At 38.6% G+C, this 14,057-nt stretch overlaps 1 protein-coding gene and 2 long non-coding RNA genes across 3 annotated transcripts; 1 reads left to right on the top strand and 2 right to left on the bottom strand.

Annotated features, from left to right (window-relative positions):
• Positions 1 to 1,903: 1,903 nt before the first annotated feature.
• Positions 1,904 to 3,754, bottom strand: LOC148768118 (uncharacterized). Its single transcript, XR_016033450.1, has 3 exons — positions 3,482 to 3,754; positions 2,938 to 3,431; positions 1,904 to 2,845 (listed from the first exon to the last, which is right to left on the bottom strand). It is a non-coding gene; the product is annotated as an uncharacterized LOC148768118 (long non-coding RNA).
• A 1,629-nt stretch (positions 3,755 to 5,383) lies between these two features.
• Positions 5,384 to 7,361, bottom strand: LOC105966824 (uncharacterized). Its single transcript, XM_088822914.1, has 2 exons — positions 6,527 to 7,361; positions 5,384 to 6,436 (listed from the first exon to the last, which is right to left on the bottom strand). Exons 1-2 carry the CDS (start codon positions 7,326 to 7,328, stop codon positions 5,439 to 5,441), a joined length of 1,800 nt encoding a protein of 599 aa, XP_088679040.1. The 5' UTR covers positions 7,329 to 7,361; the 3' UTR covers positions 5,384 to 5,438.
• Positions 7,362 to 7,762: 401 nt separating this feature from the next.
• Positions 7,763 to 10,218, top strand: LOC148768117 (uncharacterized). Its single transcript, XR_016033449.1, has 2 exons — positions 7,763 to 8,160; positions 9,946 to 10,218. It is a non-coding gene; the product is annotated as an uncharacterized LOC148768117 (long non-coding RNA).
• The last annotated feature ends 3,839 nt before the right edge of the window (positions 10,219 to 14,057 follow it).

Genomic DNA, 14,057 nt, shown 5'->3' with positions numbered 1-14,057 from the left:
CTCATCAGTACGTCAAACGATGCAAACACTGTCAGAAATTCGCCCCGCTCATCCACAAGCCCGGAGAAGAAATGACCATTATGAGTGCTCCATGCCCCTTTGCACAGTGGGGGATCGACCTGGTGGGACCCTTTCCACAAACGACTGGTAGGAAAAAATTCCTTATTGTTGCAATAGACTACTTCACCAAGTGGGTCGAAGCAGAGGCTCTATCGAAAATATCGGAGGACGAAGTAATGCATTTCATATGGAAAAATATTTTCTGCCGTTTTGGCTTACCCCGGAGCATTGTGTCGGACAATGGCACTCAATTCAACGGAAAGAAAATTCGAGCATGGTGCGAGGAAATGAAAATTACACAAAAATTCGCAGCAGTCGCGCATCCTTAAGCCAATGGACAGGTCGAATCCGCGAACCGAACCATTGTCAATGGCCTTAAAAAAAGGATAGACGAGTTGGGGGGAAGTTGGGTAGACGAAATACCCTCGGTCCTCTGGTCTTATCGGACAACTGCCAAAGCCGCTACTGGCGAGACGCCGTTTCGATTAACCTATGGGACTGAAGCGGTTATCCCGGTTGAAGTGGCAATGGATACACTTCGCATAGCCGCATTCGACCACGAAAAAAACGACGACGCCCTAAGAGCACAATTGAACGAATTTTTTGACTTGCGAGAGACTGCATACCTACATATGGAACGAAGCAAGAATTTGATAAAAGCCCGGTATGATCGGGGAGTCCAGTCTCGTTCTTTCCAAATTGGTGATTTGGTCCTTCGACGAGCTGATGCTCTGAAAAACACGGGTAAGTTGGAAGCTAATTGGGAGGGGCCATATGCAGTCACAAAGTGTTTGGCTGGTGGCGGATACGAACTGGCAAACATGGAAGGAAAAGCACTGCCACGAGCGTGGAACATAATCCACTTGAAACGTTTCTTCGTGTAAAAAAAAAAAAAAAAAAGAAAATGAGAGAAGGGGAGAAGCAACACACTTTCTAAGCAAATACCATCAATAAACATATATTTTCCGAGTTGGGCTAGGCCCCGTGGTTTTTTCTCTCCTCATTTGGAGGGTTTCCACGTTAAAATCTCCGTGTCATTTATGAGTCGTTAAATCGAGCTGAGTTGCAGAAATAAGTTGATATGAAATGAGTCGTTAAATCGAGCTGAGTTGCAGAAATAAGTTGATATGAAATGAGTCGTTAAATCGAGCTGAGTTGAAAAAATTAAGTTGATATGAAATGAGTCGTTAAATCGAGCTGAGTTGCAAAATTAAGTTGATATGAAATGAGTCGTTAAATCGAGATGAGTTGCAGAATTAAGTTGATATGAAATGAGTCGTTAAATCGAGCTGAGTTGCAAAATTAAGTTGATATGAAATGAGTCGTTAAATCGAGCTAAGTTGCAGAATTAAGTTGATATGAAATGAGTCGTTAAATCGAGCTGAGTTACAAAATTAAGTTGATACAAAATGAGTCGTTGAATCGAGCTGAGTTGAAGAGCCAAGTTGATATGAAACAAGTCGTTAGATCGAGCTAAATTATCAACAAATCGAGAAAATCGAATAACCTAACTGTGAAACAGATTGAGGCATAATCAAATCGAGGGGTCGAGATAAAATCAGACAATTGCATTAGTATGAAATGAATTGCTAAAATCACATAAGGGACTTGATTTACGAAGTAAAATGAACCATCAAACCAAGCTAAGGTTAGAAGTACAACAAAAGCAGACTTGGGAGAACCATGGGAATTTAAAACCACCTCGAAAACGAGAGAGTAAATCAAAAAACAACCAAGGAAAGTGATAACTGATAAGAAGAAGTGAGCTGACCGAAAAAACTACCGACACAGTATAATGAAACACATAAAAGAGATAAAAAACATAGGATCTGAATAAGAGATATAGAATAAAACTGGCAAACGAGATGCCGAAATAGAATACATCATACAAGGAAGATGGCAAAAACAAAACATTGTTCGGAACAAAAACAAAAGAGTACATGGTTTAAACAGATACAAAGTACAAACGGCTTAAACATTTTCACTTCTCGCTTCAGAAGGATCCGTCCTTGCCTCGTTTGGATTGTCCGCGGGGGGAGATGGAGTCAAAATGGGATTCGATTGTGCTTCATTTAGGCCAGCCACCGCTTCAACGGTCTCTACGTCCCCGACATAATCGGTAATGATCACCGACGATGTTCCTTGACGAGAGAAATCCTCAACGAGTTCCCGGTATACTTGTTTCCACTACTCTAAATCGGGATCTTCGTTCACATCCCCTACAAAGCCCGGAATCTCGTTGTCTGGAAGGTCTTCGGCGAGCTCATTCTCGACCAACGGAAACTCGATACCGGCACCACTTAACCGTTTTTGGACGGCCTTGACCGTGGCAGAGAAAAAGAAGCGAGCTAGGTTTGAAGCTTCCCGAGTAAAAGTCGTCGAACGCCATAGGCGGTGGAAGAAGCGACGAACGAACTCTTGCATAAACCGAAATCCTTCGGACGACCCGGGGAACAGTCGGTGCCCTTCTTTCACGCCTTCAGTAAAGTTGGCAGATGCCTGTACTCCGGCGGCGAATAGTTCGTTGGTCAATACCTTTAATTTTTCTTCCAAACTGGCGTTATGCGACACCAGTGAATTTTTCTCTGCCTGCAAGACCTTTTTCTCTTCCTGCTCCCGCTTCACGTCCGCGAACAACCCTTCTTTGGACGACTCCGCCAATGCTGCTCTCCTTCAGAGCTCGGACCTCTCTTCGAAGTTGGGTCACTTCCTTCTTCTGATTATCATACGCCTCGCGAGAGACGTCATCCCACCCTAGAGGACCCGAGAAGGCGATGGCAAATTGCTACACATACAAGAAACCCAAATAAAGTTAGTTGTGAACAAAAGTGTAAAGACAGTATTGACTCGTATATACGAAAAATAATTATTACCAACCTGAGTAATATTGTGCAGAAGTAGCTCGAGTCGGTCACCCTTGCTCATCTGCCCGTAGTAGGCAACATCTCGAGGAAAAGCCAAAGCCCGACAAGCGGCAATGGCGTTCTCCGCGTTCTGGCAGAGATGGAGTGCGAAGTCAGGAAGGGGATGCGAACCGACTGGTCCGAGAGCCTGGTCAGCCCTCCTCTTCTTCGAAGAAGGCTCTTTTTCTACAACCTCTTCGGCAGTAGGGGACAGCGAAGGGGAAGCCACGACTAAGGCCGACGACTACCGAGGGGGCTCAGAGTCTTCAATTCGTAACCCACCTCGTGGGCGCGTGGGCCCAACATTCTTCTTGGTGGCCTTCGGTCTTGAAGCCCCCTCGTCCGATGGCCTTTTCTCGGAATCGGCGGCCATGGGACGTTGAAACTCGGACCCCTGGAACCCGGGCTCAGGCTCGGAGGGACGAGTGGCTGGTTTGCTACCTCGAAACATTCTCTTCATCATTAAGTCTGCTCATAAAGATTGGAAAAAGCGAAGTAAACGACATGTCTAGACCCACCTAAATCTGCTCGAGTCAAAGCGTGGGTGCCGTTGTCATGAAAGTAGAAGTGGCGAAGCATCGGCGGGAAACCCGTAAGGCTATCAGGGAGACCGTAGCTCGGTTGAAAATGGGCCATCATTTTCAAGAGCTAGTCATCGATTGATAAGGATTTCCCCTTCTTCTTCTCGGGTAAAGTAGCGACCCAAGGACATAAATAAGGAGTGTCGATGGGATTTTTAGCGAAGAAATAATGGCCTTGCCACCCATCCGTTTTATTGGGTGGCATTAGCACTTTGAAGCCCGGGCGAGCCGAGATCGAAATGTGGAAATGACTGGAGTTCTTCAACACCATGACACTTCGAAACCGAGTCGGGGTAGGAATCACCCCGGACCAGGCACAAAGCATGCGAAACCCGGTCATGATGATGATGGCATGAGGATGAAATTGGTTAAGGGATACATTGCATATTTGGGCAATTTCAGAGAACCAAGGCGAAATGGGGAAAGAAAGACCGAAGTAAAATTGCTCCGAAAACCAGGTACTAAAGCCTGGGGGAGGATTCAGTGGACGTTCGTCTCGAGAAGGAAGAATTAATTCAGTGTCAGAAGGAAGACCTATGTCGCGAGCTAAATTCACTAGATCTACCTCGCTAAGGGTGCTAGGTCCCCACTGGTCATCTGGATCTCGCCCCTCAGACAACGAAGAAGAACCACTCATCGCTGAGGACAGAAGATCATCCCTAGCCCTCTTTTTAGACTTTTTCAACAGTTTACCCGAGGGAGAGAAGAAAGGTCCTTCCTCCGAAGAGGAAGAGATGGTGAGGGCAGGATGTTCATCCTCCTCCCCGAGAGAGTGACCGGGAAGCATTTTTTGACCGAAGGGATCAGGGGAATATGGAGACATATATGTCGGAAGAAAAAGACAGAGGTGATAAAAGATAAGGGAAAAAGAAGTACCTTCGCTGGGGAAGAAAACGAACACAGGAGGCTAGGGCTCTGTTTTGAAAGCAGAAACGCCGGAAGAAATTAACAAGAGGAAGAGCACAAAGGTGGAAAGAGGAAAAAATTTCGGAAATTCACCGAGGATGGATATTTATAGAAGGGGGAAAAATGAGAGAATCAATCCTAACCACTCATTTGGACGGGCCTCGAATCTGACGTAAAAAGCACCGATTGAAATCTCCTAATGATGACCTAGGGAACTCGAATCGACCATATTTAGTGTCAAAGTAATTAATGGAAATGAGGCGCACGTGCGTCTGCCGAAAGTAAGTAAAAATCGAGATCACGTCTCGTACTCCATACTTATAAAATGAGATGGGACACAACGAACTCGTCTTATAAATAAGGAGTAAGGGGAGTAGTTGATACGGGCCTTTCTGACCGAGATGAACAAATACGAGTTAAGAAGAACCGACTCACTACTATAAGAAAAGATACCAAACTGTGATCTCCAAATAACGACTTAAGACTTCGGTACACCGTAATTTGCAGCCGGGTATAAAAATGACCGAAGCCCAACACCGAGGAGATGCATAAAGTCTAAGCAGGCCCAAATAATAAAGGCCCAGAAAATGTAACTTGAAGGAGAAAAAAACCCTAAAAAAGGAAACCTTAGAGGCCAAGGAATGATCATCTATAAATAGAGGAAATATCATCTATTCACACACACTCACGTACTTACATTACAACAATAACTTCTTCAAACATACAACTGACTTGATCGTCGGAGCTTTCCCGCCGGGATCTCCTCCCGGCGTTGCAGGCAGTGGCGAGGCCAGGAATTGGAACGAGGGTGGGCTTAAGCGTAAAAATATTGGGGGTTCGGGGGCAGCGCCCCCGATTTTTTTTTTTAGGATTTGTCTTGCATTTAATAACACAAAATAAGTAACTAAATATAGAATTTAACTAGATAGCATAAATCAAACTCTTTAAAGTTGCATTTCAAAATATAATCGTACAATCTCTTTACAAACTATAATTGGCCCTTTCGAGTTTTCATGTTTTGAAAACTATTCATAACTCGGTCATTGCCAATTCTTGCGGAGATGTCTCTTTCAATAAAGATAAGCAAAGCATCACTCAACCACTCATCATTCATCCGACTGCGCAATCTACTCTTTATGATACTCATAGCCGAAAATGCCCTCTCGACTATAGCAGTAGCAACCGGCAATGTTAATGCCAAAGTCAAAATCATGTAAACCAAAGGATACACCTTGTTTCTCCTAGTTTCTACCATTTTGCGAGCAAGATCACTAATTCCATCCAACCCCTGCAATTCACTGCTTAAGCGCATATCAACTATGTAAGTATCCAATTGATCATTAAGCTTGCATTTGTCAAGTTCGGTGAAGTCTTGTGGATAAAATTCAACAAGACGAAGTAATTTGTCCTTGTCAAAGTGAGAGAATGAGTCAGATGGATCAAGGCAAGCAATGCACACAAGCAATTCCATTGTTGAATCAGAGAATCGAGCATTTAATTCTCCAAGTTGCATATCCAAAATAGTGTAAAACGTTTCAACCTTATAATGATGTAGATTTGACATTTCTTCTTCATTTCGTCTTCTTCGTCCTCGAGCAACATATTTAGCATCCATTTGAGGAACATTAACTTTGTGTTTCTTACAAAATGTGGTTACACTTTCAAATAAAGAATCCCACCCGCTTTCTCTAAAGGACTGAATTTGAATTTTTGACACTTGAACTAATCTCATTGCATTTACAATATCTTGATCTTTCCTTTGAAGTGCTTGAGATAGCTCATTTGTGATTGCCAATACCTTTTTCATCAAAAAGAGGCTCAATACGAAGTCAAATGACAAAAGCCTATCAACAATATCTTGTGCTTCAGTCCGATGAGTTGTACTTGAAGCATCGCGACCAATAACTTCAAGTACATCAATTACTGCATCAAACATATGGATCAAACTCAACAAAGTGTTGTAATGAGAGCTCCAACGTGTATCACCTACGTATTTAAAAAAAAATTAAAAGAGAAGTGATGAGACATTAATAAAAATGGTAAAAGCATATTATTAAAGCATAAACTTAATATAACCTGCTCGCTTGAGATTCGTTTCTTGATTTAGACCTCGCCCACTTGAAATTTCTCCCAAATTGAGTGCCTCAATTATCTTTTCAGATTGCTTCTCTCTAAGCAAATCACGACGTTTACATGAAGAACCAACAATGTTCAACACTCTTGTAGTAAAATCAAAAAGTGAAGAAATATGGTCGTGCTTCTTAGCAACTGCTACTAAAGCTAATTGTAGCTGATGAGCAAAGCAATGAATATAATATGCACAAGAGTTCTCATTCAAGAGGAGTGTTTTTAGTCCATTGAATTGACCTCTCATATTACTAGCTCCATCATAACCTTGACCTCGTAATTTAGAGATACTCAATCCATATCGAGAAAAAAAATCATCAATAGTTCTTTTAAGAGTCAAAGCACTAGTATCAGTAACATGTTCAACCCCTAAAAATCGCTCGATCACACTACCAGATTTGTCGACATACCTTATCACCAAGGCCATTTGCTCCTTCATTGATATGTCACGTGCTTCATCAACCATTAGACAAAACGTCGAATCCCCAATATCACTTGTAATTTCTTTTAGAATTTCCATTGCAAATGCATTTACAATCTCCTTTTGAATATTTGAACATATCATCTTATGATTTTGTGGAGCATTGTTCAGAGTAACATCTTTGATATTCGGATTAATTTGGCCAAAGGTTTTCACAAGTTGAATAAAATTTCCTGGATTAGCCGAACTTTCACTTTCATCATGACCCCGAAATGCCAATCCTTGTGTTGAGAGATATCGAGCCACCTCAATTGAAGTATTCAAGCGCATTTTATAATTAGTTTTTTCTTGATCCGACTGCTTGTGAACAACTGTCTCAATATGTTGCTTTTGATTTGTAACACCCCACCTTTCCAAAACCGTAAAAGCCGAAATTAATATTTCAAAACTCGAGAATCCTTAGGTAACGTTATTACGTGAATTTAATTATGTGAATTAGTTATGTGTTATATTTAATTGGTAGATTTATTTTTCTAACAAATTTATGTGAATTATGTGAATTAGAATACTATATGGTATATTTGATTAATTAAGTGTGATAATGCACTACCCTAGACTATCCTATACCTATATAGACCCATACTTGATAGCATACATGCATACATACATGAATTTTGCATGCATTGCTTTCTTATGTAATATTATATTATATATGTATATGTATATAACCGTGTGAGTGTGTGTGTTAGTCAAAAGGTGGGTAATTTAAATAGATATTTAATTAGTAATTTCACATGGCACATAGTTTAATTCTACACTCAACACCTCAAAAGACACTCTACTAAATTCCTCTTGCAACACCTCACCCTACTACTTGTCTTCCTTTCTTCATTCCACCGAGACCTCACCTCCATCTCCATCCTTCATCTTCTTCCACATTAACTCCCATTTTTCAAAGAAAATGGAAAATCATTTCAAATTTCCCCCTATTTAACCAAGGACTTGGAGCATCCGAAAACACCATTCACCAAAAAGAAATATACATTTCACTTGAAGATCCACTCCATCTCCTTCACCATCAAAATAATTTGGCTAGAGCTTGGCATCAACCTTTGAAGCACTTCCCTTCGATCTTTCCTTCATTGTTCTTTCGGTCATTAAGGTAAGAAATTTCGAGTTTCTTGCTGCAATTAGAAGATATCATATTATTCCAAAAGAGTTTTCAAGATTTCCTAAAAGACTTTTAAGTATTTCGAAATTTAGGGCTTTTTGGGGAAAAATGGAAAAGAGGTGTTTAGTGTTAATTTCTTGTTCTTGCATGCATCATCTATGTTGGTAGTGGGTAGATACAAGTTTTATTGGCCAAAAACATCAACAATTTCAGATTTCGAAAAGGGGGTTTCAAGAAAATGAATTTCGAACTTTTATGGGGTTGCATGTGTAGATCTTAATAAGTTTTGGGCCAAATCTGTAATTTTTGAGAAGTCCGGCCTAAATGTGTTTTCAAAACTGTTTTTCAGCATTTATTGAACAAAAATTTCGGATTTAAAGAAGTTTTGCAAGAAAAAGTGGTTTTTGAACTCTTAGTGGTATTGCATGTGAAGATCTAGAGATTTTGGGGTAAATTATGTAATTTTCGAAATTTCTGCATAAAGTGACTTTTCAACTTCGATTTCTGCATCTAATAAAATAGAATTTCAGACTTGTTAAGGGTTTTTCATGGAAAAGTGGATTTTGAACTTCTAGTGTGGTTGCATGTGCAAATTTTGAAACTTTGGGGTCAAAACTGCAATTTTCGAAAAATCTCTCATTTCTTGATTTTGAATCTGTTTTCCAGCAAGTATTAAATAAGAAAAAAAAAAAAAATTTCTTTACAAAGGTTTTCAAAATATTAAAGTCATATTGGAGTTTTGAATTTTTTTAAATTACAAAAGGTTTTATATTTGTTTTAGTTTTTTTTATTTCGGGAAAATTCGAAACTTTGTGAAAACTCGAATAAATTTCAGAATCTGAAATTTGGATTAGTTAGGAGTTCTAGGATTTAATTTGAGAATTTTTAAAGATCTTTTACTATTATTTCGAATTTTAAAGGTTTAGGTACTAATTATGAAGTTCTTGTGCTTTAAGTGCTATGTCTTGGAATTGTGTGATTTAAATTGTAAAGCATGGGATTATGAATATGGATTTGTGGCAGAAACATATTTATGAGGCTGCTGGAATTTATTAAGATGAAATTAATGAGTGAAAGTGGTGAGAAACCAATTAAATGATGGAATAAAAGTGTCTTTACTTTAAAGACATGATTGTGCTATTTATTATGCATGTTTATGGTTGCATGGCATATGCATGTATGTGATTGTGTGTGTACGTGCGTATATGTGGGCAGAATGTGTGTGTATGTGGTAATGATATATGTGTTGGTTAAATGTGCAATTAAGTGGTTGATAATTGTATTTGATTGGGGTGGTTATTCACTTGATTGATATTTGTGATGTTTTAATGACTTGCACATAATTTGTGGTCATTCCACGACATGCATTTGCTTTTGATAAAATTGAAAGATTAATGGAATGTTTGGGTAATAAACGAATCGGATACGGTGGGCCGGTATCCAACTAGGGTTGAGAGGAGTGATACGAGTGATATGAGTGATATTGGATCCATAGACGGGCTCGAAACGGTTTATTATCCGAATATAGAAATTAATCTTTCACGGATCCGATAAATGAAAAAAATGATTTTTACACGGATTGCATTCATGAGCATGTTTGTGACTTATATGCTTTCGTACCTTTTGACTCGATTCTTGTTTGATGTTGTATGACTCGGTAAAGGTGATCGGAATGTTATATATACTATATATATGTATAACCTATTTTCAACCCTCGGTAATTCCTCGAGTTTCTTACTGAGCTTAATAGCTCATATAGATATTTTCTAATTGCAGGTAGTGCTAGTGGTAACCCTCCCCCGGAATGGACCGAGTAGTGGATCGAAGTCTTGCCCGGAGTTTTTGGAAGTTCGAACGAGGGTTCTATAAGTGTGGCTAAGTACTATTTTGGTGATGTAATATAAAGTAACTTCCGTTTCGTTTACTATATATCGTACTCGTTTTTAAAGTACGGGACTTTAATCGGTAACGGATCCTCTTTTGGAACTTTATAATATATTGATCCGTTTATATTTATGAATAGTTCGTTTATTCCGTGCTTTTATCGTTCGTCGCCAAAATATTTCTAAACTCTGATTTTTATTTCGAACCTACGTTTTATGATAATGTAGCACTCGAATAAAATCCTTCTCAAAAAAAATAAATATATATATAAATATAATCGTCTCAAGCTTTTCAAAACAATGTTGCGAAAATTACTGGAATTCTAAATATTCAAGTATGGTTTTTTTTAAAATCGAAAGTGTTGATTTTCTTGGAGATCCTATAAATTGCTTCCGCTAAACAACTTAATTCCGATAAACCGGTTCGATTTATCGCCTATAATAGAGGGGGTGCTACATGATTCATCAAATCTACACATTTTCCCCAAGCTTCATTATGTGCACTATTAGGACCTCCTACATGAGCACGTAACTTTTCATTTCTCTTCCAATTACTAAATCCTTGAGTAACAAAATGATCACCACCCGATTGACCTCCGATGTCTGGCTTAAAAAGATAACAACATAAACAATATGCAGCATCTTTGGATACACTATACTCCAACCAAGTACTATATTCGGCGAACCAAAGTTTATTAAATTTTCTATTTTGCTTGCCATAAATTGTGAGAGGAAATACGTGGTTATTCGGTTGGCAAGGACCTTTTTGTAAATATGCTCTACGAACTCGGTCTCGATCATTAACATTATATTGCAAGATACCATGCCTTTGTCCAGGATCTGCAGGAAGATCTTCTAAGTTGATCTCTTGAAGTGGTTTATTGGAAGAAGATTCATCACCACCTTGGGGAGGAGGTGTTTTTTCTCTTTAAATATCTCAACATAGCTATTTAACAAGACAAAATAAAATATATCAGTAAAAAGATAATAGGTTCAAGACAATAATAATTAAAGAAAAAGAACTTAAAATTCACAAACTGTCATATTTTAGTGTAGTTATGTACTAATAAAGTATTAATAATAATTATTGTAATAATGCCACTTCATGTATAATATTATAATAATGAGTAGTGGATTAATAGAATAATAATATTGTTATATTTCATGAGAATTGAGGGGGGAAAAGTCTCCAGTATTAGATATAAATTGAGGAAACAGAAGTAGAGGAAACCAAAACTCCCACTGTAAGTCTTCTGTCTTCTGTCTCCTTTCTCGTTTTTTTTTTTTTTTTTTTTTTTTTCTTTCTTCCTTTTCTTCTCATTCTCACCATTTCAATTAACCAACACTGCAATTTATCAATTCAATTTCTTTCTTTCTGTCATTTGTCAATTATATCCACATTCAATAAATCCCAATTCCTTAAATTTAATTTTCATCATTATCATCAATTAATCACATCATAAGAGTTTCCATTTTCCAAATTTCCATTTGTTTACTTTCATAAGATAATACATAAGCAAGAAACATAAATATCAAGTCGATTAATAAAATTACACAATCGATTCCTAATTGATATACAATCTGAAAATTAAGATGATAAAGAAGTCGACAAACCTTAATCAATTAGAATATTTGGAACCCAAAATATCGTTTTCTTGATGGGCGCCTGATTGCCGGAGGGTGGTGATTTCCGGTAAGCAAGGGCTGTAGAAGAACGAGAGAAGCTTTTTTTTTTTTTCCTTTTTCCGTAAAGGAACGAGAGAGAAAATGTCCAAGAAAAGGGAAGAGGTAATTGTAAAATTAACAAATTTGGGCTTTAAATGAGTGGGCTTAATAATATATTAGTGGGCTAAAAAAACAAATATAATAATAGATATATTATATGAGTTAATTGCACATAACCCCCTGTGTTATTTCGAATTGCTAAAAAAGTCCCCGTGTTATAAAAATTAGCAAGAACCCCCTTGTGTTGTGCTTTACAAAGCCAACTGCCCCTTTACTTCAAAATCTGACGTTGACTTAAATGAAATGACTAAACTATCCCAATAAATTTTTAATAACATTTTAATTTTATAAGATTTTTTTTTTAATTCAATATAATAAAATTAAACGAAATTAAATATGGAAATTGTTCTATTTTCTTCCCACTTCCGGCTTCCGCCCCACCCAAAACAAGCCTCCTTCCTCATCCAGCATCCACCACTGTACCACCACCACCCACCACATCAGCCCCCCCACCCCACCCTAAACAACTTCTCCTTTCACCAGTACATATCAGCGGCAGCCTAGATTTCACCTTCGATGAAAACATTGAAAACAAAAATCCAAAAACGCAAATAGATCCAACGCCGCTCTTCGCCGGACCAATTTACATTACGAGCTCTGTAGCTGAAATGGTGGATGGGTTCATCGGCGTCGTCCATGCCCAAGTGATGACGGGAGTGCCCAGAGACGAACGAACAGAAAAATCCATCGCAGTGCAAATAGAGACGAGGTTTGTTTGAATGGCAGTACACTATTGCTCTCACCACTCCACAAAAATCACACAGTGGCAAAGGCTCACCCATTTTGATTTGGAGAGATGGCCTTTTAGAAAATATGAAGGACTGAATTGAAAATTCTGAGAATTTTGTTTTGGGTCTTATAAAGTTTTTTAGGTGAATTTATAATTTTTGAAATTTGTGATTTAAAGGATAATATTGTCTTTTCACGTCAACCCCACAACCCCAGTCGCATAATTTGCGCGTGTAGCACACTTCCAGCTTATAGGGGCTTTATTAGCTTTGACTAACTTTCATAGGGTGGTCAGTGCTAATTATTTTAACACAGGGACTTTTTTAACAATTAGAAATTACACAAGGGTAGTTTTTGCAAAAAACCCTATATTATATACTAGAAAAACTTAAGAAAATGAGGGGGGGCTTGAGTCCACCCTAGCCCTTGGGTGGACTCGCCCTGGTTGCAGGTACACCCACGGAAGGATCTTTTTCAACCTTAGAAGACGAAGGAAGCCTCACAGACCAAATCAGGACGGTTGAGATCGGCGAGGAGGAGGTTGAAGACGGTGATGCGATTGGTGGCGCCGTCGCATCGGACCACTTGATTCCAGTCGCAGCAGTCGGTTTGTGGGTCTCATGCAGAGATGAGGTTGCTGTTTGGAGGGCTGTTGAGGTATTTCCTGATTTTTAGGAGGGCTTTTTTGTCATTTGGGTGGCATCTCTGTGAAAATGCAGTGTCGGTGTGGAAGGAGAGAATAAAGAGCATGGATATTATGAAACAATGCAAGTGGTTGATTGCGGCCATGGCTGAATATTTTTTGAATTTTTTGGATTTTCGCATGTATATACTAAAAAAACAAATTAAATTAAATTAAATGCTATATATATATATATATATATATATATATATATATATATATATATATATATATATATATATATATATGCATTTGACGTGGAGAATGGAGTAAATAGGGTCAATGGGGCCAGCCACTATGCAAATTGCAAATTGATCTTATCTTACTTTTGGTTTGTTTGCCAATTATATGACCCCATTTCGAATTTGAATTTTGATGTACATCAAAATATGTCACGTGAAAAGATAATATATATATATATATATATATTTTCAATTAGTGATGCATGCATGATCTATTATATTGCCCCACCTAGACCTGATCACCGGTTCGGTTAGAACCGGAACTGGAACCGAAACCGAACCGGGGTCAACGGTTTTGGAACCGAACCCGAACCGGTTTGACCTAAACCGGAACCGGAACCGAAAAAACCGGTTCAGTTCCGGTTCCTCATTTTTGGAACCGAGAACCGTCGGTTAGAACCGCGGTTCTAACCGTTGGAACCGGTTTAAAATAAAAAAAATCAAATAATAAAATATTAATAAAAGGTCAGCTTTATTAAAACAATATAAAAAATCCTACCCAATTGTCCACTCCAGTCCAAAGTAACGGGGAATACGATGCTACACCCGGTGATTTTCACCGGGTGG

This window comes from Erythranthe guttata, chromosome 9, assembly GCF_056151865.1.
Source record: "Erythranthe guttata isolate IM_541 chromosome 9, IM_541, whole genome shotgun sequence".
NCBI classification, from domain to species: Eukaryota; Viridiplantae; Streptophyta; class Magnoliopsida; order Lamiales; family Phrymaceae; genus Erythranthe; species Erythranthe guttata.
Note: the sequence above shows the minus strand (reverse complement) of the source record. Positions and strands in the feature narration are given on the sequence as shown.